This window comes from Anomaloglossus baeobatrachus, chromosome 4 (genome assembly GCF_048569485.1).
Source record: "Anomaloglossus baeobatrachus isolate aAnoBae1 chromosome 4, aAnoBae1.hap1, whole genome shotgun sequence".
Lineage (NCBI taxonomy): Eukaryota > Metazoa > Chordata > Amphibia > Anura > Aromobatidae > Anomaloglossus > Anomaloglossus baeobatrachus.
The window spans coordinates 394,101,136-394,124,321 of NC_134356.1; the positions used below are offsets into that span (position 1 = coordinate 394,101,136).

The 23,186-nt window shown below is 41.5% G+C and overlaps 1 protein-coding gene across 1 annotated transcript in view; it reads right to left on the reverse strand.

Annotated features, from left to right (window-relative positions):
- Positions 1–3,197: 3,197 nt before the first annotated feature.
- The window catches only part of DHTKD1 (dehydrogenase E1 and transketolase domain containing 1), an 85,345-nt gene continuing 65,356 nt past the window's right edge, over positions 3,198–23,186 (reverse strand). Inside the window, exons 9-17 of the mRNA XM_075345272.1 lie at positions 23,022–23,106; positions 22,775–22,914; positions 22,239–22,389; positions 19,916–20,022; positions 16,630–16,794; positions 13,802–13,884; positions 11,574–11,743; positions 10,490–10,575; positions 3,198–5,909 (exon numbers count right to left, since the gene is read on the reverse strand). Coding sequence (XP_075201387.1) covers positions 5,808–5,909; positions 10,490–10,575; positions 11,574–11,743; positions 13,802–13,884; positions 16,630–16,794; positions 19,916–20,022; positions 22,239–22,389; positions 22,775–22,914; positions 23,022–23,106 — 1,089 coding nt within the window. The 3' untranslated portion in view covers positions 3,198–5,807. The remainder of the gene's footprint in view (positions 5,910–10,489; positions 10,576–11,573; positions 11,744–13,801; positions 13,885–16,629; positions 16,795–19,915; positions 20,023–22,238; positions 22,390–22,774; positions 22,915–23,021; positions 23,107–23,186) is intronic.

The following is a 23,186-nucleotide window of genomic DNA, read 5'->3' on the forward strand; positions in this document are numbered from 1 at the left end:
AATATACACAGGTTTGCAAATAGGGGTTGATGACAAAGATCCCAGCATTAATACATACTGATATATATACATCTTAGCAGTAGTTCCCCCCCCCCCCATTTTTGTGTGCTCATCTCCCATATATATTGGGATATAACGGAATAATATTAATATTAACCCTAGAACGCGCAAGCAATACAATCTACCATAGAAAACAAATGACCTAGCAGGCTTACGAGGCCCCAGGTATGCGTTCTAGGGTTAAGGGTAAGAACGCACTTTGCTTTTTACCTGCTTTTTCAACTGCAGCGTTTAATGTCAAAATGGATGTGTTCTGCTTTTCAAGCAAAGTCTATGGGAATTTGGTTTTCTAAACCGCACTATGCAGTTCAAACTGCAGCCTTTTTGTGGCAGAACTTTGGGCAAAAACTCAACTTTGCAGTGCAAAACCCAAATGGCAAAAACAATTGACAGGTCATTGTGTGTGCGTGCCTGGCAGAGCATTGTGTGCGTGCGTGCGTGCATGCATGGGTCTGAGCATTTTGTGCGTGCGTGCGTGCATGCATGCATATCTGTTAGTGCTAGCCACCAATCAGCGCGGCCTGTACAGCCACATGTCCGGGAGGAGTGGAAGGGAGACAAGCGCGGGAAGGTGAGTGAGGCTGCTGTCGCTTCACCATATTAATAATATCTCTAATGTGTCTCTGTGTGCATGTATGACGTGTATCTATGTATGTCAGTGTATATGACTTTATTTTTATGTCTATGTATTTTTTTGTGAATTTGTCTTTAAATATGTATGTGTACGTATGCCTGTATGTGTACACATGTTGTGCATGTCTGTGCATGTGCATCTCTACGTGAGGGTGGGGCCCACTGAGACGCTTTTGCCTGGGGCCCACAAAAACCTGGAGCCGGCCCTGCCTTGAAGTACAGTCTGACTTATGTACTATCTCAAATGTGAGGAGATTGTTGCATAAGATCTGACCAGATATCAGTAATAGTGATTCCATATTTACCCAAGAAGGTCTTGTTCACATAACTCAAAGTAAGGCAAGTTTTGGATACTTTGGTTATAATGGTCAGTTCTACTAGACCTGTGTCAACTTCTGCTGCAAAATGATTTGTTGTCTAAGTAAACATATTTGTGGTGCAGAACCTGCTCCTCTTCTTCCACCTCTATTACAGGACAATTATTTAGGAGAGACTTCCTTTCGGCAGTCTGTTCTTAAAGTTGTGGTATATATATCCCACTCACGATGTGGTGATTTATCATTTATATTTATTTTTTACTCTTAGTCCCATCAGCAATACAATCCTTATTTCTTTTGTTAAGCAAAATACTTGAAAAATTACACAAGAGGGGTGGCGTTTTAGGGTCCTTTAACAGGCTATCAAAAATTCCACGTGTCCCATCAGCTCACAGGGTGGAGTTTTTCCACAAATGTGCTGCTGATGGGACTAAAGGGTACTTTACACGCTGCGATCTCGCTAGTGAGATCGCAAGCGATCGTATCCGCCCCCGTCGGTTGTGCGACACCGGCAAATCGCTGCTCGTGGCGCTCAACCTCGCTTACACCCGTCATCCGACTTACCTGCCTGCCGTGCGACGTCGCTCTACCCTCGAACTGCCTCCTTTCTAAAGGGGCGGTTCGTGCAGCGTCATAACGACGTCACACGGCAAGCGTCCAATAGAAGCGGAGGGGCGGAGATGAGCGGGACGTAACATCCCGCCCACCTCCTTCCATCCACATTGCCGGTGGAGGCAGGTAAGGAGATGTTCTTCGCTCCTGCGGTGTCACACACAGCGATGTGTGGTGCCGCAGGAACGACGAACAACATCGCTAATAAGCAGAGAACGATCTCTCCGCGGCAAACGATTTTGACCGCTTTTGCGATCGTTTAAGGTCGCACGTACTTGTCACACACTGCGATATCGTTAATGACACCGGATGTGTGTCACAAACACCGTGACCCCGACGATAATTCATTAACGATATTGCAGCATGTAAAGTACCCTTAAGGGAAAACAGATTTATATTCTAAATCATCACTTCTTGATACAGAGATCAAGTAGGTTGTTCTAATAAATGACCAACAGCCTTTCTAGAATGAGCAAGAATACATAGCTATCAGTCCCTAGTTATAACAACTTCTTTTTAATCTTTTGCCATAAAAACATATCCATTGGCTCGGCTTCTCCTGTAGTAGGACATGATGCTAATAGTTCAGGCTGTTTCTTCAATTTGAAATGTTCCTTTTACTCTTGGGACTCTTGTAACCACAGAATGACTGCTCAAACCAAGTGCTGGCACTCTGTGCATCATGGTGGGGGCTAAACATATAAGTGTACCGGTCCACCTGCTTCTTTTCCCCTTTATATCTACCCCTCTTCCTTTTTAATTGACCGCTGTGGCTTCATAGAGCCAGACAAGGGCAGAGATGGAGGGAAAACAAACATGTAGTAAGATGCACTTAAATGTTTGGCCACACCATGCTGCACTGAGCTCCTGTACTTGGTTTGAACAGTCAGTCATTCTGTGCTAACAGAGTCCCTTTACGAAGGCTCGAAACACAGATTTACTTGCGTTCTCAAGGTGCAGACTAAGATTGCGTTGCCCATACACATTAATGGGGTTATCCACTACTAGACAACCTCTTATTAATGGGCTCATGGAGGTTAGAACAATATAAAAAATTGATATACCCCAGATCAGTGCTGCTTCCCTTCCTTCAGAATATCTTCTGGCTTGGCTTGCCCAAAATGTCAACATTGCAGCCACCTAGCAGCAGCTGACCAGCTGTAGTGAATCCCCTGACAGAGGTTCAGACCAACATGGGAAGCATCGCTGACTATGGAGATATGGTGTCAGTCCAGGAGGTGAATATTAATGGTTTCTTTTTTCCTACCTTCCTGGGCCCATTGATTTACACTAAGTAAATTTGGTCTTCCTTTCCCCATATAAAATACTTGTTTATTCTATTGAGTTGAGCATGCATCTGTATAAGAAAGCAGGGATTAATAGTTTTCACGTGACATCTAGGTTAAGACATAAAGAGACATTTGAGGGAAATTTTGTTTTACTTACATGGATTGTCGGTTAAAATAATTTCTGCAAGTAGATTTCAATAACATTTTGAACTGTTGCGCTCTGTATGACTGGATATGGCTGAATGTGTAATATTTTTCTCATCACATCAAAAATGAGCTGAAACTATTTTTGAATTAGAATTTTTTTAATGTCATACATTGTCTTATAATAATAAATAGGTAAAATAAGAAAACAGCACAATTAATAGCAATAAACATTATGGTTGATAAAATCAACACGTTCAACTATATTCTAACTACTTTGTACAAATGTTATCACATACAAAAATGTAAGAATTTTTACTTGAAAACCGACACTGAATTTTGAACAACACAGTTTTACTACAGTATTATGTATTTTGACTTCATAATTATCGCTGTCTAAAATGTTAACCAAATATAACAGAAAAAAAGGATAGTCATTGATTAAGGATACCCCCAAAAGGGATCCAGTCCTGTTCTGATAAAAAAAAAAATTAAATCAAGGAGGATAATGTAGAGTTAAAGTTTTTTTTTCTATCCTCTAAGTAAAGACCAATTCTGTCCACTAGGGAATAATAAAAATGATAAAAATGTACTTATATAAAAGGAGCCCTTAATTACAGAAATCACTGTCTAACATTCAGATTGACTATTATTGTGTATTATTGTATAGTGCAAGACTTGCCTAAACTGAATTTACAAGGAAGGATAATAGTCCAGCTCACCTTGTGGTAACGGAACGGCATGTATGGACCAACATTCTGGGGATGTCAAAAGGAGCAATGAAAAGAGACAAATTATCCAGCTTACGTGTTGTAGTGAAAAGGACACTTTGATTAAAACGTGTTTCGAACACAATCCACGTTCTTTGTCAAGCCAGAAAAAATGCGGATTGTGTTCGAAACGCATTTTAATCGAATAAAGTCTTCTTTTCACTACAACATGGAAGCTGGATCCCTTGTCTGCCTTTTAAAACTGTATTACTATGTTATTACACTACTGTTAAAGTGTTAGCCCACTACTCAATCACCTCTGAAATACTGTCTTTCCCTAGTATAATATGAAAATAAACAAACACCTCCCACAGCGACACCATTCCAACAATGTTGGTACCAAGTCTCCCAGGGCTCATGTGACATAGCCATGAGCGGTAACTAATGGGCTTCAATTCTCACCCATCCTCCAAAATAGCCAAGGTTTGTCCAAAGGAAGTGTGAGCAAAGCAGTCCATTAGGGACCACAGACTAGCTGCAGCGCTTACCTGGCATAACATCATGCAAGTCCTGGGAGACCCGGCATTGACATCATTGGAATGGCACTGATGCTGGAGGACAGCCATTTGTTATTAATTTACACTGGGAATACAATTTTTAAGGTGTTGTCTATGTAGCAGACAAAACCTTTAAGAGATGTGATGTACGCAGAAACAGAGTAAGAACAATTTGTTTGAAACGCCTACATCTTTCTATGTTGTTATGACCTGAGGATGGACTTTTTTTTTTTAAAAAAAACTATGGAATAAAAAAAAAAAAAATAGTATTTTTATAAAAAATTATTTTGGACCTGTTTGCTGGATTTTCCTCATGATACCCAACACAAAACATTATATATTTGTCTTTGGCTGCGTTTACACGTTGCTGCCGCAGTGTAGATTTTTTTTTTTTTACTACACACAATTATTTCATGAACCACATTGTTTTGCCACAGTTTTCCTAAATTGTGGTAAAAACATTGCAGTTATACTGTGTTCATGGCAAAACACGCAGCGCCACTAGAACTTGTAACCACAGCTTTTGGGTATCCTCACACTTTGGGTATGCTCACACGTAGCTTTTTCATATTTTTTCTGTATGAAAAACAAAAAACTATGGCAATGAAACTAGAGTGGAAATTATGTGCATTCTTGCCGCATTACTTGATGGGTTTTTGGTTTGCTTTTTAAAGTTAACCCATTTTAATTTCAATGATGGCAAACATTGAAACATTAAAATAATGGATATGCTGCTCTTTTGCTTTTTTTGTGTGTATACTGTAAAATGCTTGTTTTTTTTCCTGCACAAAAACCATGCATCAAATATACATGTAAACAAGCCTTTTCAGAGTATTTGCACATACCACAAGGATTGTGAAGCTGAAATTTGCACCAAATTATTTTTTTCCCAAGTAAATTATTTAAATAACGCGTGGGTATTCCACATCTTTAAGTCAAGAAACAACTATTAGGCCAGAGTCACACTTGCGAGTGGCTCGCGTGTAACTCGCGCGAGTCTCTCATTGAATCACCCGGCATGGACTCACACTCTCAGGACAGGAGCGTCTCAGCTGCATAGACATACATGCAACCGACCCTCTCCTGTCAGGAGTGTGCGAGTCCGTGCCGGATGATTCAATGAGAGACTCGCACGAGTTACACGCGAGCCACTCGCAAGTGTGACTCTGGCCTTAACAAGACATTAGTAAATATCATAAAATTCCTTCACCCAATGTTGACTTTCTTTCCCCCCCAATAAAAGGAAACAGCCCCTTTAATATACTGCAGTTCTTGCAATCTAGCTGGCTGTCTTCATTTGATTTAAAAATCCCATTGACACTTGTAGCAGAGTAAGAAGTAGATTAGTGCTTTGATCCCTGTCCTGAGAGGAATGAAGGTTTACAGAGAAGAATTGGCTTCTGTCATTCAGTTCCTAAAATGTTCTTGAAAAGAAATGCATGATACTGTCCAGAATTGATGCAGGTAAAATGTACATTCTCCTAGTTATATAAATGTTTTTCTAATGATATCTTCTTGTTGCTGGTGGTGTAGAGTCCCGATTCCCACTGCCGGTGCAGGAAGCGCAGGTCTGCTTACAAGTTGTAGCTAGAATGACAAAAAAAAATCCCAAAATAACATTTTTGAAGATAAAGCGATAAGAACTAACACCAATAATGTATCAGTTAGAGCATTATTGTGTGTAGGTGATGGACACAGCACATCTCCTCCCTCTTCCTGCACAAATCATACAGCATGCCTAAAACAGTCTCCCTTAGGCCCCTTTCACACGTCAGTGATTCTGGTACGTTTGTGCTTTTTTTTAAACGTACCAGAATCACTGACATACGCAGACCCATTATAATGAATGGGTGTGCTCACACGTCAGTGATTTTTCACTGCACGTGTCTCCGTGCGGCATACCCGCGTGTGCGTGTTTGCCGCACGGAGACATGTCCATTTTTTTCTGGCATCACTGATGTTCCACGGACCACGCAGTGGTGTGGTCCGTGAAACACGTGCCAGAAAAAAAACGTGCTTTTAAAATAAAAAACATTTTAACTCACCCGGCGTCCAGCGATGTCCTCTGCAGCCCGTTCTGCCGGCTGCTTCTGAGCCGGCTCATTATTGTCGCGCATATTCATTATGCGTGACACAGCCGACCCGGAAGCAGCTGCTGCGGGGGTCACCGCCGGCCGGATGCTACACCGCGGGAGCGATCAGCATCATGGACAGCGGGAGCGCGCACAGGTGAGTAGTTTTCTAAGTGCAATCACGGGCCACGGAGAACGGAGCCCGGATTGCACTTAGACAACCCACGTGTACCGAGAATCACGGCACACGCAGGGACATGTGCGTGTTTTACACGCCAGTGAAAAACGTCACTGTTTTTCACTGACGTGTGAAACGGGCCTTAGACTACAGTGGAACCTCGCTTAACGAGTAACCCACTTAACGAGAATTTCGCTTAACAAGCAAAGCCTTCTGTAAATTTGTAACTCTGTTTACGAGAAAGCTTTGCTGTACGAGATAAATACTCACCGCACACACTTCCGGTTCCGTACATCCACCGCACTCTGACCCGCTCTTGCAGTCCACACAAACCCACACAAGCACGCACAAAAACACACACAAACAAACACGCACGCACGCACACACATACAGTATTATGCTCACCTTACCTTTCGTTCAATCGCCGGCCTCATGGTGCTTGTAGTCCGCCGGTACATCGCGACGAGGGAGGAATCCTTGCGGCGAACTACAAGATCCAGGAGGCCGGCGATGGAACGGAAGGTAAGGTGAGCATAATATGTGTACGTTCTGTTCCATCGCCGGCCTCCTGGGTCCTGTAGTTCGCCGCTCCAGGATGTGTATCGGCAACCATAGCGACAAGGCAGGAACTTCGGCTGTCAGACGCTACTCAAAGGCAGCGCGCTGGCCAATCAGAGGCAAGCGGCTCCTGCCTTTGACGTCAGCGCTCTGGCATGATGGTTACCAGATACACAGCCCGCACTAGAGAACAGCAAGTCCCAGGAGACCGGCGATGGAATGGAAGGTAAGGTGAGCATAATATGTGCGTGTGCATGCGTGTTTGTGTGTGCTTGTGTGTGTGTGAGTTTGTACGTGTGTGGAATGGCACAATAGGGGACCAGGATGGGACATTTAACAAGTTGTGGAACGAATTGTCTGCATTGCAATGATTTCCTATGGGAAATCTTGCTTTGCTGAACGAGTAACTTGGTTAACAAGCACAGTCCCAGAACGGATTGCTCTTGCTAACCAAGGTTCCACTGTATGTGCAATCAATGTCTTTTTCCGGTGGATTCTGCCTGGACCCTGTCTGAAAAACTGCTAAAAAAAAAATAAAAAAATGGCAATCATAACAAACACGAGCACAGCAATTGAAAAACGACTTGATGTGCATATGTTCAGTCTTTTTTCAGGCTTTGAAAGCAGTGAGGAGGCTGAAAGAAATGACCTGACTACTATTTTGGTATCTTCTGCATGAAAGTAGCCACTAACCACTGAAATAATAATTTAAAAAAAATAAATATAAATCAGAATCGGTTTTTGGCTAGGGAAAAAAAAAAAAAAAAAAAAAAGACATACAATCCATATATTCCTTAAAACAGCAATAACAACACAGACTGGACAGATTTTGAAAAGTATACCAGACTTCTCAAACATTGACAAATTTTTTGTAAAGGCAAATTTAATATGCTTTTCTAACATTTCGCAAGTCCTATACAATAGGAGCAAACACCACCATACATTCGACAAATTTCTTTTATTCGTATACATATACAATACAAACAATAAAATAGAATAGACACACAGATTTTATTTTGTTATTGTATCTATTGTGTACAAATAAAATAAATAATGTGTAAATGTATGAAGTGATGTTTGCTCTTATTGTACAGCAATTGATGGTTTTTGGAAGAGCTACACCTAATGATTACTAACTAGATTTTATTGTGGGCTTTTTTTTGCTTTTTTTTTTTATACAGTTAGCCACAATGCACAAATTAAATGGTTTAAATAGTTTTGAGAATATAAAAAACAAAAACAAAAAAAAATCCTCTTGCCGCATTACCAATGACTAGATTCCAATGCTTTAATTTAAGTTTCCCTAAATAGCATGTTCCCTAGTGAGCATCGTTTTGTTTTCTTGCCACACTTTAGGCCACAAGTATTTTCTGGTTTTCAATGCCTACATATGTCACATTGGCTAGCACTAGTATCTTAGCCAGTTTCAGCTACTACATGTGGTGGATCTATATCGAAGAGTCGTCACACAGGAACATTTTAGGCATTTCACTGAGCATGGGTACAACAAACTAAGTCTGAACTGCATATCTTTGAGTATTGTTGGCAGACCTCGTCAGATAATGTACACCGAGGCAGCTAAATGAAAATATGACTTTGCAACTAGAGAGGCATCCCGTAAGATGGTAAAATGCCTGCAATTCAGCAACAAAAAACTCAGACTAACATGAAGACAAATGAAAATGAACTGGTCAACTAATAATCACTGTTAGCGTCGATCTTAATGAGAAAGCGTGCTAGAGTCAAGATGCTGCCAGTTCATAAAGAGGTGCCCACGTCTTCGGGAATCAGGAGCATCTGACGAGGGGCGTGCGCTTCCATGTTCTAAGACAGAAATCTCACTCCAGATACTGGAGTGAGATTTCTAGTGTAGGGAATGTCAGTCATGAATTCGAAGTAATTCTGGAAGTAATTCGAAGTAATTCGAGTAAGACTGTATTGCGCACACTGTAGTTTTAACGGCACCCAAAACTGCACCTTGTCACATAGAGCCTGGAAATGTTAAAAAATGTTTGAAATGATGGTGCGTTTTTGTTGCTTTTTTGGTGCATTGTTGTTGCATTTTTGTCAATTCTGACTTCATGTGTTTGTCAGTATAGACAGTGTGACAAAAGTGCAACAAAAAAAGCAAGAAGAATGAACATGCTGCATTTTTTTGTCAGAAATTTGTGACAAATAAACTGCAGACAAAAAACTGCAACCAGCGCACAGCAAATTTGATTTCTCATAGACTTTGCTGGAAAGTGAAAAGTCAAAACTTGCTGACAACAAAACTGCACCAAAAAAGGAACAAAAACTGCAGCGTGCGCATACAGCCTTATGCCATCACACCACAGTGGTAATTTTCTTTTTACTGCATGGAACGATTGTATTTAAGGGGAACTAAATATATAAAGATGAGATGCACAGTGTAGTTATATTATCCTTACAATACCCTTCACCTTACCTTTAACCTTTCAGTGTTACAGGAGCTGCTCTTTCTGCTCCCCCTCTCCTTTGGGATTTTACGTCACACATCAGGAGGCCTGGCCTGCTCCATGCTGTTCGTAAGAACCAGTCTCCTGATATCTGCTTCTGTCCAGAACCGGGTACATGGTGGAGGTGTGATATAATCAGAACATTATATGGAGAGAAGGTATGCGCACCAGTGACTATGTAAGGGAAATATATGAAAAGCAGAAACTGCTGTGTGAATACTGATATGAAAAATCCAATAGCTATATGTAAGAGTGAAAGTATGAAAAATGGAATCTGCATTACTGCCATGAACATATGAATAAAGAGAAATTTAGCTATTGAATTGATCAATGCAACAGAGCCCCAATTTTTCATACTATCACTCTTAAATATAGCTATTGGATTTTTCATGTCAGTATTCACACAGCAGTTTCTGCTTTTCATATATTCCCCTTACATAGTCACTGGTGTGCATACCTTCTCTCCATAAAGTGTAGCATTTTTTAGGTTTTTGCACCCAGTTCAGACTCAGAATGGTGTTCCAGACGTTATTTCTTGAATAATCAGAACATTGGCTGTTACTAACCATAGGGCGCAAGCCACGTCTCCTGATGTGTGATGTAACATCCCAGATGTGAAAAGGGATTAAAATAGCGGCTCCAGCGTCACACGGAATTACAGGTATTGTATGGAAAATAGAACTGCACTGTGCATCACATCTTTATGAAGACAGGGACAGTAGAACATTTTCCTTTTATTTCCCCACAGTACTCCTTTAAATTACCACAAATGGTATATCTTCCTGCAGTTCAAGCGATGCTAAGGGTGGACACATCTGTTAATATTAATAGCAGTATGTAAGCTGGATAGTAAAATATATTAACATTATCTAGAAACCTTACCTTTCGCCCCAACTGCTTCTCACACCTGGGTGCAACAAAAGACCAAGCACCCATATTTTGTGGCTCTTCTTGGCTCCAAATAAAATCTTGAAAAATAAGAATAGAATTTATTGACTATAAATCTTTCTGTTAATTTTAACTAAAACATGGTGTTGATAATGGTAAAATCAAGTAATAAAAATTGTAGACAGGTTGTACATTTGATTTTTCTTTTTCCTTTTAAGAAAAATATTCCATTTGACTCAATACATTAGCAACTGTAAATCTTGAACTATTGTTGCAAATTTGCAGAATGCAACTTCATTTAAAGTAAGGACTTGGTTGTGGCCATTGAAGGCTCAAAACATCCCACGATATGTAAATGTAATATTAATAAATAAAATTTGCCCTACAGTGCCCACCCCTGAAATATGGATATGGTTTGGGTAATGATTTGATTTTCTAGACTTCAGCCATTAACTACTATAGAAGCCAATTAATGAAGGGAGTGCACCTCATTAGTAGGGCGTGTTTACATCTCGTTTGTGCTGTGTGTTGTGGCTCCTTTGGGAAATGAATTAACAAAACCTATTGTTTATGGCTTTATGCATGGATATGGTGAAAAAAAAGCACAAATGGCATCCAAAAATCCATGTTTAGGTCTCCCATTTGATATTAACATCTTTGGCTCTACGAGAGAGAATGCCACAAACGTGTGGCAGTAACGTAATGTAATATTAACAACTGGACTACAGGAGCAAAACTAATAATGTCACATTACTAGTTTTGTATGTGTAAGTAGTTGTGGTAGTAGTGTTTTTTTTCTAACAATGGATTCATGTAAAACTATTTGTTAAATCAAATATAATAAATTAATATTTCTATAGTGTTGATATTAAACATTTTGTTAAGGACTAACGCTCCACCTGACTTTTCACTGGTTTTATGTAACTCTCCCCTTCAAATAAAAAAAAAAAAAAAAGAACCAAATTCTTATTGCAGCATATGAGAAAGTTCAACCATTAACCATGTATATATAGCATGAGCTTTGTTAGATGCACTTGCCAGAGAAATGAGAGTTAAGTGAAACATCCCCAGAACTCACCTTTGGCCTTTGGATATTTGCTCAATTCGTGCTGCAGTGATTCTAATGGGAACGGACATAGCTCTTCCATCCTAATAATGGCATATTTGTGTCCTTGTTCTCCAAATGTTTCTTTCTGTTTAGCTAAGGCATAATAGTGCTTTCCAGAACACAAAATCACCGTGCTAACTCTGAAAATACAAAAAAAGAGACAAGTAGCAGTGATGTGCTCGTGCAACTTTATGGAAGTCTAGATGTCATTTTGTAAATGTAATTTTTAATAAAGGTCAAAAGTTTTATTTTTATAACATTTGTTCAATGGACTGGACTCAGTAGACAGGAATAGAATAATGTATAAACATTTAGAGTCATCTAATAGGTAGGAAATCGTACTTTTATCAAACATGCTAATTAAGTGAATAGGGCAATCTGAAGCCTATGGAGTGCTCTGGCTGTCCTCAGTAATCCTGCTCCAGTACAAACCCTTAGGGCCCGTGCCTATGATCAGGTGTTACCTGTGTTTGGATGCAGCGTGTTTTTGCTGTTTCCAAAACGCTGGGTTATACAGTACATGAACAGTGGATGGATGGAATTTATAGAAATGCCATGCCCGCTGTGCTCCTTTTTAATACTGCATAAACAGATTTGTGGGGCAGATTTCTGAACCGCAGCTCCTGATCATGAGCATGTACAGCGCATTCTCCTGCATTGGACACTAGCGTCTCTGCAAGAGAAAATACGCTGCATCCAGAACCCAAGGAAGCCTGATCATGGGCACGTACCCTTACTTTCTTAGGTTCTGAAGTCTCCTCACATAATGTGGCATCCTGGGACAATAACACAGAGATATGGCACATGCGCAGTCATTAATTGAGTAGGATGATTATTGCACATGTGCCATCCCAGGATTTCATTGGGGATACACAAGAGTTCAGCAATTAAAGGGGTGCCCTCAAGTTTGAAAGCAAGTTATCTCCTGTGCGAAGGACAGGGTTAACTTATTAATCGCTGGGAGTCCGACCGCCGTGGCCACACCGATAATAAAAACCTGGGCTCTGAAGAGCCCTGGCTGAGTGGAGCAGAAATCGATAATGCATACTGCCTTTCAATACATTCCAATATTAGCGCTGAAGCTCAGCCGATTTCTGCACATGCCAATCTCTGGAGCTCCTATTAGGAATCAAAGGAGCGGTAATGCTCATGACTGACCTTTGCTCCATTCAAGGCTTTTCAGAGACAGAATTCTCTGAAACGGTGTTGGCCACAGCAGTCTGAAAGTTACACCCTATCCCATCGATAATTTTTAAACTTGATAACACCCCTTTAAGCAGTTTATATTAAGTTTTTAAGAGTTGTGCATAGTTGTCTCTGGCAGTCCCATAGACAATGAATGAGGTAGAAAAGTCCATGCTTGGCTTTTGCTCCCTTCCTAATGTTCTCTATCTCACCCAGTTCTTTAAATCTGCAGGAGGCCAAACATTCAGACCCCCCAGGGATCAGCAATTTATTCCATATCCTTTAGATAAAACTTATAAACTTTGTTTAAACCCTTTTAAAAAGAAGGTAAAGCCCCAGTCACATTTAACGACTTACCAGCGATACCGAAAACAATGCGACCTGATAAGGATCGTTGGTAAGTCGCTTGGAGGTCGCTGGTGAGATGTCACACAGTCAGACCTTACCAAGGACGTTACTCAGTAACGATGAGTGACCTGTATAGGAGGTCATTGTTAGATGTCAAACACAGTGATGTGTCCTGCCCAGCAGGACATCACCTTTGAAGAAAATTGTCCAGACCATTCTGCAACGACTAGCGATCTCACACCACTGTATTGGCATCCTAGCTAGTGTTACTGCTATCAAGGGGAAGACAGACTGCATTTAAGCTAAATCAGTCAGTACCACTAATATTAATTCATTAACTGGTTGCAGGCTCTGCAGTAGACAAGTAACTCCACAAGAACAGTGGCAGGACGGGAAATTTAACCAATAGTCAATGCTCAACTCTTTACATTAGATTTGCACATACTGTAGTTTCCTTTGGCTCCATGAAAATATCATGTACTACAAAAAAATAGGTACACATGTAAGAGAATCAACCAATATTATCAAAAGAACAGGAAAAAAAAAAACAAAAAACAAAACACAGTATGGGTGAAAATTAAGAATCTGAACAGATTAGTCGGATGGCAGGTGAATGGGCCCTTTTTAGAACACTTTTATAATGGAGGTGTAATCAATCAAAGTACCTTTTGGGGTCTGCAGCAACGTCTCCTATAACAGGCTTAAATGTGCTTCCTGGTGCCAGATCTTTAAAGCTGGAAACAGCAGCCTTCCAAACAAAAAAAAAAAATGAAATTAATAAAACTGTCAAATGTCAGTAACGTGAAAAAAAAAAAAAAAAGTATATAAATGTAAGTTATATATATCTATGCACAAATACAGGTTTTTTTTTTGTTTTAAATTCAGATCTTATATTTTTAACTCTAGTGATATTCATAGAGAATACTGACATCATGGAGAATATAAAACCTCAGTTAATCAGTCATTGTGCTAGGTCTTTCCTAGTTCAAGCAGTAGAACAATCTTTAGATTAACTGTTCAGCGGTTAAGGTGGTGTCACACACAGCGACGACGACAACGACGTCGCTGCTACGTCACCATTTTCTGTGATGTTGCAGCGACGTCCCGTCGCTGTCGCTGTGTGTGACATCCAGCAACGAGCTGGCCCCTGCTGTGAGGTCGTTGCTCGTTGCTGAATGTCCTGCTTCATTTTTTCGTCGTCGCTCTCCCGCTGTGAAGCACACATCGCTGTGTGTGACAGCGAGAGAGCGACGAAATGAAGCGAGCAGGGAGCAGGAGCCGGCGTCTGGCAGCTGCGGAAAGCTGTAACCAAGGTAAACATCGGGTAACCAAGGGAAGACCTTTCCCTGGTTACCCGATATTTACCTTCGTTACCAGCCTCCGCCGCTCTTGCTGCTAGTGCCGGCTCCTGCTCTGTGCAGATGTAGCTGCAGTACGCATCGGGTTAATTAACCCGATGTGTACTGTAGCTAGGAGAGCAAGGAGCCAGCGCTAAGCAGTGTGCGCGGCTCCCTGCTCTCTGCACATGTAGCGACGTTATGATCGCTGCTGCGTCGCTGTGTTTGACAGCTAAGCAGCAATCATAACAGCGACTTACAAGGTCGCTGTTACGTCACAGAAAATGGTGACGTAACAGCGACGTCGTTGTCGCTGTCGTTAAGTGTGACCCCAGCTTAATCCTCCTCTGTAGAAACATCAGACCAGTGGCACTTTGTCCTTTGAGCTGATAAATACACATGTAAGATTTTTGTTCATAAGTCTGTTACTTACAGAAAAGGTGAACAGATTATGTCTAAACGTGTGGTTCCCACCTTGAAGAATGAATAATAGCGAGTACTTTGTTGTTGATCCTTCAAAATTTATATAGAATTTGCATTCACATTTAACCAGCAGGGCTACCACACACTTTAGCAAGATAAACTGTGTGGCTGTGTAGGAGATGGATGGAATGTCATCTGGTATCCCATATAGGGACAGTTTATTGTGGATACCTAAGCTACTCTAATGCCCTGCATATGAGGTTCTGTAAGTGACATAGCTAATCAGGGGAACTATACCACATTTCTAATTGGAGGTATTTGCTATTATTATTATTATTATTATAATACCACCTACAAAATATTGGAATAGGATCTTGGCGATGGGAATATTAAGCTCTATTATCCTTTTACTCACTGTACAGTTCCACCACCTTTTATTATTCCACTTTCATGCTTTACTAATACTCTAATTCTAAACGCAACATATATATCATACACACACACACACACACACACACACACACACACACACACACACACACACATATATATATATATATATATAATTGCCCCGATTTATTAAGATTGGAGTTTCATACACCAGTGTTAATGAAAGCCATGCAGGAACATGATACATACTTAAAAGGGAACCAGTTCTGGGTGCATATTGTTAATCTCTGCCCAACTGTCCCTGTATCTAGTAGCATAGGGGCGTGCTAACATGCTATTCAATGCCCACTGCCCAGTATCATCATCAGCAGTGAGTGCATAGCTGTGTCAGTTGCACCGCCTTAGTACGCCAGGCATAGGGTATTGATACGCATGATAATGCGCATGATACGTCCCCAGCATTTCCAGTCGTGCGCACTAGACATCGCTCAAGTCGTGAGGCGCATACCCGGCTTCATAGTGCGCATGACAGGAAGTGCCGGGGACTTGTGATCTCGCGCATTAACTCTATGTCCGGTACATGGTCATCGCTGATTAGATTGGGCATTAAGTATCGCTCATTATCATAAAGGATCTTTAGATATACTTTTTCTAAAGATCTCTTTATCTATGCTACTAGATACAGGGATGGTCAGGCAGGAATTAGCATTATGCACCCAGAACTGCATGTGGTTCTGGGTGCATATTGCATCTGACAGGTTCCCTTTAAATCTCTTAAGTGCATGCCACATAATGAATTTGGTACAGCTTATTAAAGCATGCATCTTGCCAGAAATGTTACTCCATTCCAAGACCAGAGTAGCATTTTTGGCATCAAAAACCGTGCTGGCGTTCTGTAATTTGAAAGGCAGACAAGCCAGGCCATCAAAGCTCCTCCCTAGCTCCGCTCTTGTTGGCGGTGATGCTTCAATCTGCTGTGAAAACTCGAAAAGTTGCAAAATCTGTTACACAAACATTTTGCGTTTTTTCAAAGTGTTTTACTACAGTGTTTTGGCAAAAACATTGATTAATTGCTTGCAACATGTTTACTAAAAGAAAAAAAAAAAAAAAGACCACAATCAGAGTGGTTATCAACAAGCCTTAGTTGTGGAGAACAGTTTTGTTTCACTTACACCATTGATGGCAAAGTGCTTTTTAAAACACTTGTCAAAATACAATGCCATGTTCATCCAGCATCCCACAATCTAAAATCTAAAGTGACTGGGTTAATTGACCATAATATGTTTTTGTTTTAATTCTTGGCATTATGTATTTATTGCAAGAGAAAAAATATATATAGTTACCGGATATCGGAGTAACATTTTTGGAGAGGCTACAATTAGAGGTTTTCTGAAATTTCTTATCATTTGTCGGCGTAACAAATGAAAGTATTGTGCTGGAGTTGTGGGATTAGCAACACACATATTTACAGCATCACTGTCTACTCCTTCTTCTGTGCTGTCACACATCTATGTAGGAAAATAAAACATTGTTAGTAACATTGTACCACATTGCATTGTAACAAACAGCTAAATAAAAGTGTCACGAAATTTCCAGGGGTATGTTAAAGTGAATCTACATTTCTCATATAGTCACCCCACAAGTGCCCTGAGTTTGTCTCTTTTTGCCTCTTCCGCTGGTGTTCCGGTCTTCCTACATTCAATATTGATATGACATTCACATAGTCACATGGGGAGCACAGCGGTAAGTTCCTCTGCACGGAAAAGGCAGGGGAGGTGCTGTTCAGACCTTCCTATTCCACAGTATGACTAGAAATCTTGTCTCAGCAGAAAAGGCAGCAGGAGGCAGCTTGTAAGGCTATGTGCCCACGCTGCGGAAAATTTGCCGCGATTTTTTTGTGGAAATTCCGTAGATTTTTCAAAAATCCACAATACAGCGACTCCCCAGCCATTTCTACGGCATTTGGGGAGTGCTGTTCCCATGCTGCGTTTTTTTCCGCAGCAGAAATAATGCGGATTTTCCTGCGGAAAAATCTGCAGCATGTCAATTATTCCTGCGGATTTTTCCGCACGATCCCATACTTACCTGCCTTGATAGAAGACACCGGAGTCACTTCCTCCGGTGCAGAGGAGCGCAGTGGAGCCAGGAGCAGGAAGTAGGCGGGGCCTGCACGAGCTCCGGTCATGTGACAGCCAGAGCTAGTTCAGGCCCGCCCACCTTCTCTGGCAATATGCACACAGACAGGGCCGGAGAGTGAAGTGCTGCATGATGGAGGTAAGTATGATCGCCCCGATCACTCCAGCACTTGTTTTGCATTGAGGATGCAGTGCCAAAGCCATGGTACTGTATCCTCAATGCAGGATACCGCAGCATATCCGCAGGACATTCCGCAATAAAACCGCAGCATGGAAACAGACAAAGTTGTGCTGCGGTTTTCTGGGAGCTCCTGCGGAATGTCCTGTGGCTATATCCGCAGGACACTTTCCCCGTGGGCACATAGCCTTAGGGTCACTATGCATTACAGAGCTATAGTAACTTTTCAATACCAGGTTTAAGGGTTCCAAAGAAATTCAAGGTGTCCTGCAGGGTGCATCATTGTCAGCACGAACGATCTGTCGACATTTTAATGAAACTAAACGCTATGTCTGGAGACCCTGGAGGACTCCACAGCTGACACTGCCTCTACACTGGGTGTCTTGACTGTGTGCAAGGAGTCATGAAATCTGAAGGATTACTAAAGGATTTTGGGTCACAATGTAGTGCCCAATGTCAGAAAGTTGGGATTATGTCCTAGGTCATGGGTTTTCCAGCAAGAGAGTGTCCCCAAACATACTGCAAGAAGCACCCAGAAATGGATGGAAAGCGCTGGAGAGTTCTGAAGTGGCAGCAATGAGATTGGATCTAAATCCTATTGAAAATCTGGAGAGATCTTAAAATTGCTGTTGGGAAAAGGCGCCTTCAAATATGAGAGACCTGGAGCAGTTTGCAATATTGGAGTGGTCTAAAATTCCAGGTGAGAGGAGTAAAGCTTGTTGATGGTTATAGGAAGCGATTGATTGCAATTATTTATTCCAAAAGGTGTGCAACCAAATATTAAAAGTAGATTGTGGCAACAATTATGTCAGGCCCACTTTGGGGAGATGTGTGTGAAACTATGTCTAATTTTCTTTTTTTCCTCTGTTTATTTTTCTGTTGTTCCAATATACACAAAGAAAATAAACAGGTTTATGCCAAAACGTGTATGTCGGTCACTAATATGCTGCAGTTTGCAAGGTTCTAACAATGCCTCTCCTTCAGTGTGGCTCCCAAGTCCACTTCTGGGTTGTGCTCTGTGATAAGAGAGAGGAGTGTTGTCCACTACTCGGACAACTCCTTCCCAATTCTTATGTTTCCCCACTGGTTCATCTGGGGATTGCATGACATTATTAAGTCATGCGACCCCTGCAGCCAAGCAGCACAGGCTTCACTCTCCTCTCCTTCGGACAAATCAAACATATGGAGGAAGTGAGATCTGTTGCTGCTCTCTCTCTTCCTTTGCATGTCAATTACATCCATAGGAGAGGGGAGTAAAGCCTACCCCGATTGGTATACCAATGTCATGCGATCCTGAAAGAGTCCATGCTGACGCTGCTGGAATGACGCTTGCGTCGGAGGTGAATATAGGTGTTATTATTTTACAGAGGGGAAACATAGGGATTGAGAAATGATTGTTCTAATAGTGGACATCCCCTTTAAAAGCTAAGCCAGCCTCTTACAATGTCTGGTATAATGACAAAGTCAAGGAAAGGGACTACTTGAGCTATTAAAAAGAGCAGTCAGCTGGCTCCCTTACACACAATATTGGTTAGATACGGGCACAGAAAAGTTCTCTCCTATATTGAGCACAGGATTAAAGTAAGGCGGGCTTTACAAGCTGCGACATCGCTAGCGATTGCTAGCGATGTCGAGCGCTATTGCACCCGCCCCCGTCGCACAAGCGTTATGTGGTGCTTGCTGCCGTAGCAAACATTATCGCTACGGCAGCTTCACGCACATACCTGGTCGGCGACGTCGCTGTGACCGCTGAACAATCCCTCCTTCAAGGGGGAGGTGCGTTCGGCGTCACCGCGACGTCACTAAGCGGCCGGCCAATGGAAGCGGAGGGGCGGAGATGAGCGGGACATAACATCCCGCCCACCTCCTTCTTCTGCATTGTCGGTGGACGCAGGTAAGGAGATGTTTGTCATTCCTGCGGTGTCACACACAGCGATGTGTGGTGCTCTACGACGACAAACAACATCGTACCGGCAGCAGTAACAATATTATGAAAAAGAGCGACGTGTCACCGATCAACGATTTTTGACGTTTTTGCGATCGGTGATTGTCGCTCCTAGGGTTTACACGCTGCAATGTCGGTAACTGCGCCGGATGTGCGTCACTAACGACGTGACCCTGACGATATATCGTTACCAATGTCGCAACGTGTAAAGCCCGCCTAAGGCTGGTGATGGTTAAGGAAAGGCAAAAATAGAGCTTTCCTAGCTGAATTGCGTAATTATATAAGTATATTTACATAAATAAAATCTATAGCTATTATTTTTCAAATAAACAACCACCATGAGTGGCTAATCTTTTTATATTTAGGGCTACCTGTAAAAAGCGTTCAATGCGGCAGGAAGAATGTTCTGGACCTGCACCATCATATCCGTGTGGAAGCAGAATCACAATTCCACTCTGTAAAAGCCACTTAGCCTCACCTATATGGGCATAAAAACAAAACAATGAAGCACTGTAATTTCAAACTGTCATTTACTTTTCAGAGCTTAGCCATGGTCTCAAATATCTTTGCATAAAGTACATGGAGGTGAATGTTATTATTTACATTTGTTCTGATTAACGTGGATAGCGCGATGACAGCTCTCCATAGGCTATCGACCATTGGAAGCTGACATGGCTTGTCTTATTTTTACAAAGGGCTAACTGGGCGATTGATAAACTACTAGCTGTCTATGATGGTAGTCAAGAACAGATTTGTAACAATTACAGGTTTGGCAATTTATAAATTTCAAAGTTCAAATTCACTAAGTTCGAAGTATTCTATATCTCTGTAACTTGGACAACCTGTGAATAACAAGCCGTTTCGTACATTGTACAATTACAGCAAATTTAAAGATACATTTTCAAGACATATTTGCCATAGCAGTGTTATGTTCTGTAATTCAGAGTCCCTGACTACTGAGCATTGCTCATCACCACAGCCATTGGGGAGAGGGACTGCCCACAGACCTGAACACATTATCTACTTACATTCCACAAACAGAAAACCCCCATTAATATATATTCAGTAGATTTTAAAACTTAGATAAATGACTGTCACGGGGTAAATTGAAACAGGAAAGGGGCCCCTAGGCTGGCCCTGAGGCTTATGACCCTGTGCTGTTCCTTATCTCGAAGGTAGGTTTGAGGGTAACGAGGTTCAAGCCCCTAGCGTGACCCTAACTCCTGTCCGGGTCATGATCTTACGACCCCTCAAAATGACACGGACAAAAGCGAACGTAAACTCGTACACATAGCCTCAAAACACACAGGAGAGACAATAAGTGTACTGGGGTGCAATGCAAAAGGGAAGGAAGTAACGCACAACCGGAAAACGCTCACATTACTCAAACGCAGCACGGATCACCATTCACAGGAAAAGCACCAAGACCGGGTTCGCTCAAGTAAAACTGAAGCTAAGATCGGCACCTCTTGGAAGGAGGCAGTGCCTTAAAGGGAACCTGTCACCTAGAATATGCATTCTGACCTATCAGCAGACGCATGTGTGCCCTAATTACACCTCCCTACCCATCCCTGTGCTGTAAAATTGTATTATATGAAAGTAATAAAAAACGTTTTTCTTACCTTCATATTTGTTATGTAAATAGCAGGGTATTTGGTTCCATGGGCGGCGCCTTGCCCTATAGACGTCTGCATACTTTACCCACAGGGGCGTGATACCATGGAGTCACATAAGCGACGTCCCCGTCGCTCATTCTATCCTGCGCGCTTTGCGGCAGGCTTCTCTTCCGGGTTCTCCTTGTCAGTTTCAGACGCGCACTGCGCATGCGCAGTGCACGTCTGAAGCCAGCAAATGAACACCCGGAGAAGAAGCCTGCCGCAATGCGCGCAGGATAGAATGAGCGACGGGGACGTCGCTCATGTGACTCCATGGTATCACGCCCACAGGAGGGGGGTGATACCACGGAAAGTATGCAGACGTCTATAGGGCAAGGCGCCGCCCATGGGACCAAATACCCTGCTATTTACATAGGAAATATGAAGGTAATAAAAACGTTTTTTATTACTTTCATATAATACAATTTAACAGCACAGGGATGGGTAGGGAGGTGTAATTAGGGAACACATGCGTCTGCTGATAGGTCATAACGCCTATTCTAGGTGACAGGTTCCCTTTAAATAGGGAAGTGACAGCTGCACTTGGCAATCATCAGCCTGAGCACTTAGGTCCCACTCAGCAGTCTTCAGGAATTAACTCCTGCAGAGCTGAAGACCAGTGAACATTAACCAGCAGACGCCCTGCTCTGGCTGAACAATCCAGAAGTCTCAGGTTGCTTGCCAGACTCTCTAGTGTGAACAGAGTCTGACACCACAGTACCAGCCGGTGTGTGCAGAGCTGAACATCGCATGACAATGACATTTTGCCCTACTGATATCCACGCTTTCATACTAATAAAGGCAAAAATCAATTGGTTTGACAAGGTATTCAGACAGAAAATGCACACTGTGAAAAATGATTACATTCAGTTTTCAATTTACCCTGTAACCAGCACTGAACTTCAGATAATAGAAAAACGCTACATCAGATGCATTGACTAAGAAAGAAATTGATAGAAAACTTTGTTGCCACTTTGATTTATTTGGTTTTAAATTCAGTCAATTTTTATTATTTATCAGTTATTTAATACCATCATACCTCCAGAAATAAAGGTGTCAAATATTATCTGTGCTCCATTGAAGAAATCTCCAAACTGTGCCTCCCAAATTGGCAGCAACTTGGGACTTTCTATACTCATGCCGTATTCAAATCCAAGGACGGCTTCCTCCGATAAAGCACTATTGCTTACCTGCAATTAGAGGAAACAATTTTTTTTTTTTTTAACTAACTATAGTAAAATATGGCCCTGCTGAATTATAGCTTTTTCTTGTTAAAAATAGACTGTTCGTAGTGAGCAGTAAGTGTATGATCAAAAGCAAGTTCGACATGGAGTAAAAGACAAAATATTGGCATTGCAATCTGTTATATCAGATTTCTGTTGCTCTCTGATTGCCGGAAATGTTTAGCCTTTTCTCACCATAAAATCGAAACCTGATGGACCCATTATAAATTAAATGGCTCACACAAAGGTTAATGCCAAGTTTTATGTAACAATGGCCATAAAAGTCAAGATGCCAATGAGAACATAATATGGAACATAGTAGTGCATTATGCATGGTTTTAGGGAAACTGACCTCCAAAAATCCTTTTTGTTCTGACATTATGTGGTTCAGAGGAATATAAGTGTCGTTAGTCTCTTGACAAACCACCATGGCATGTCTTTGACTGAATGTTCCACGTCCTACATCTTGTCCACTTAGTCGAACATGAAAACCTTTTAATGGAAAGAAAAAGGTGTCATATGTCAGACAGAGAATTCAATAAACATTATGGAAAAAAAAAAAATCTATCAAGAGTATTTGATCAAGAAAGCGAGGTTACCTTGACAAAGCAAGGAACCAAAAGCCAAAGCTTCAGCTGTAGCCCAGTCTAACTTTGTTCCTTCCTGGAGCTTCTGTATTCTGGACTAAACATAGAAACATACAATTATATCTTCACTCTCATTTACTAAAACTCATAAGTAGGTTGGATCCCCCAAAGATACAC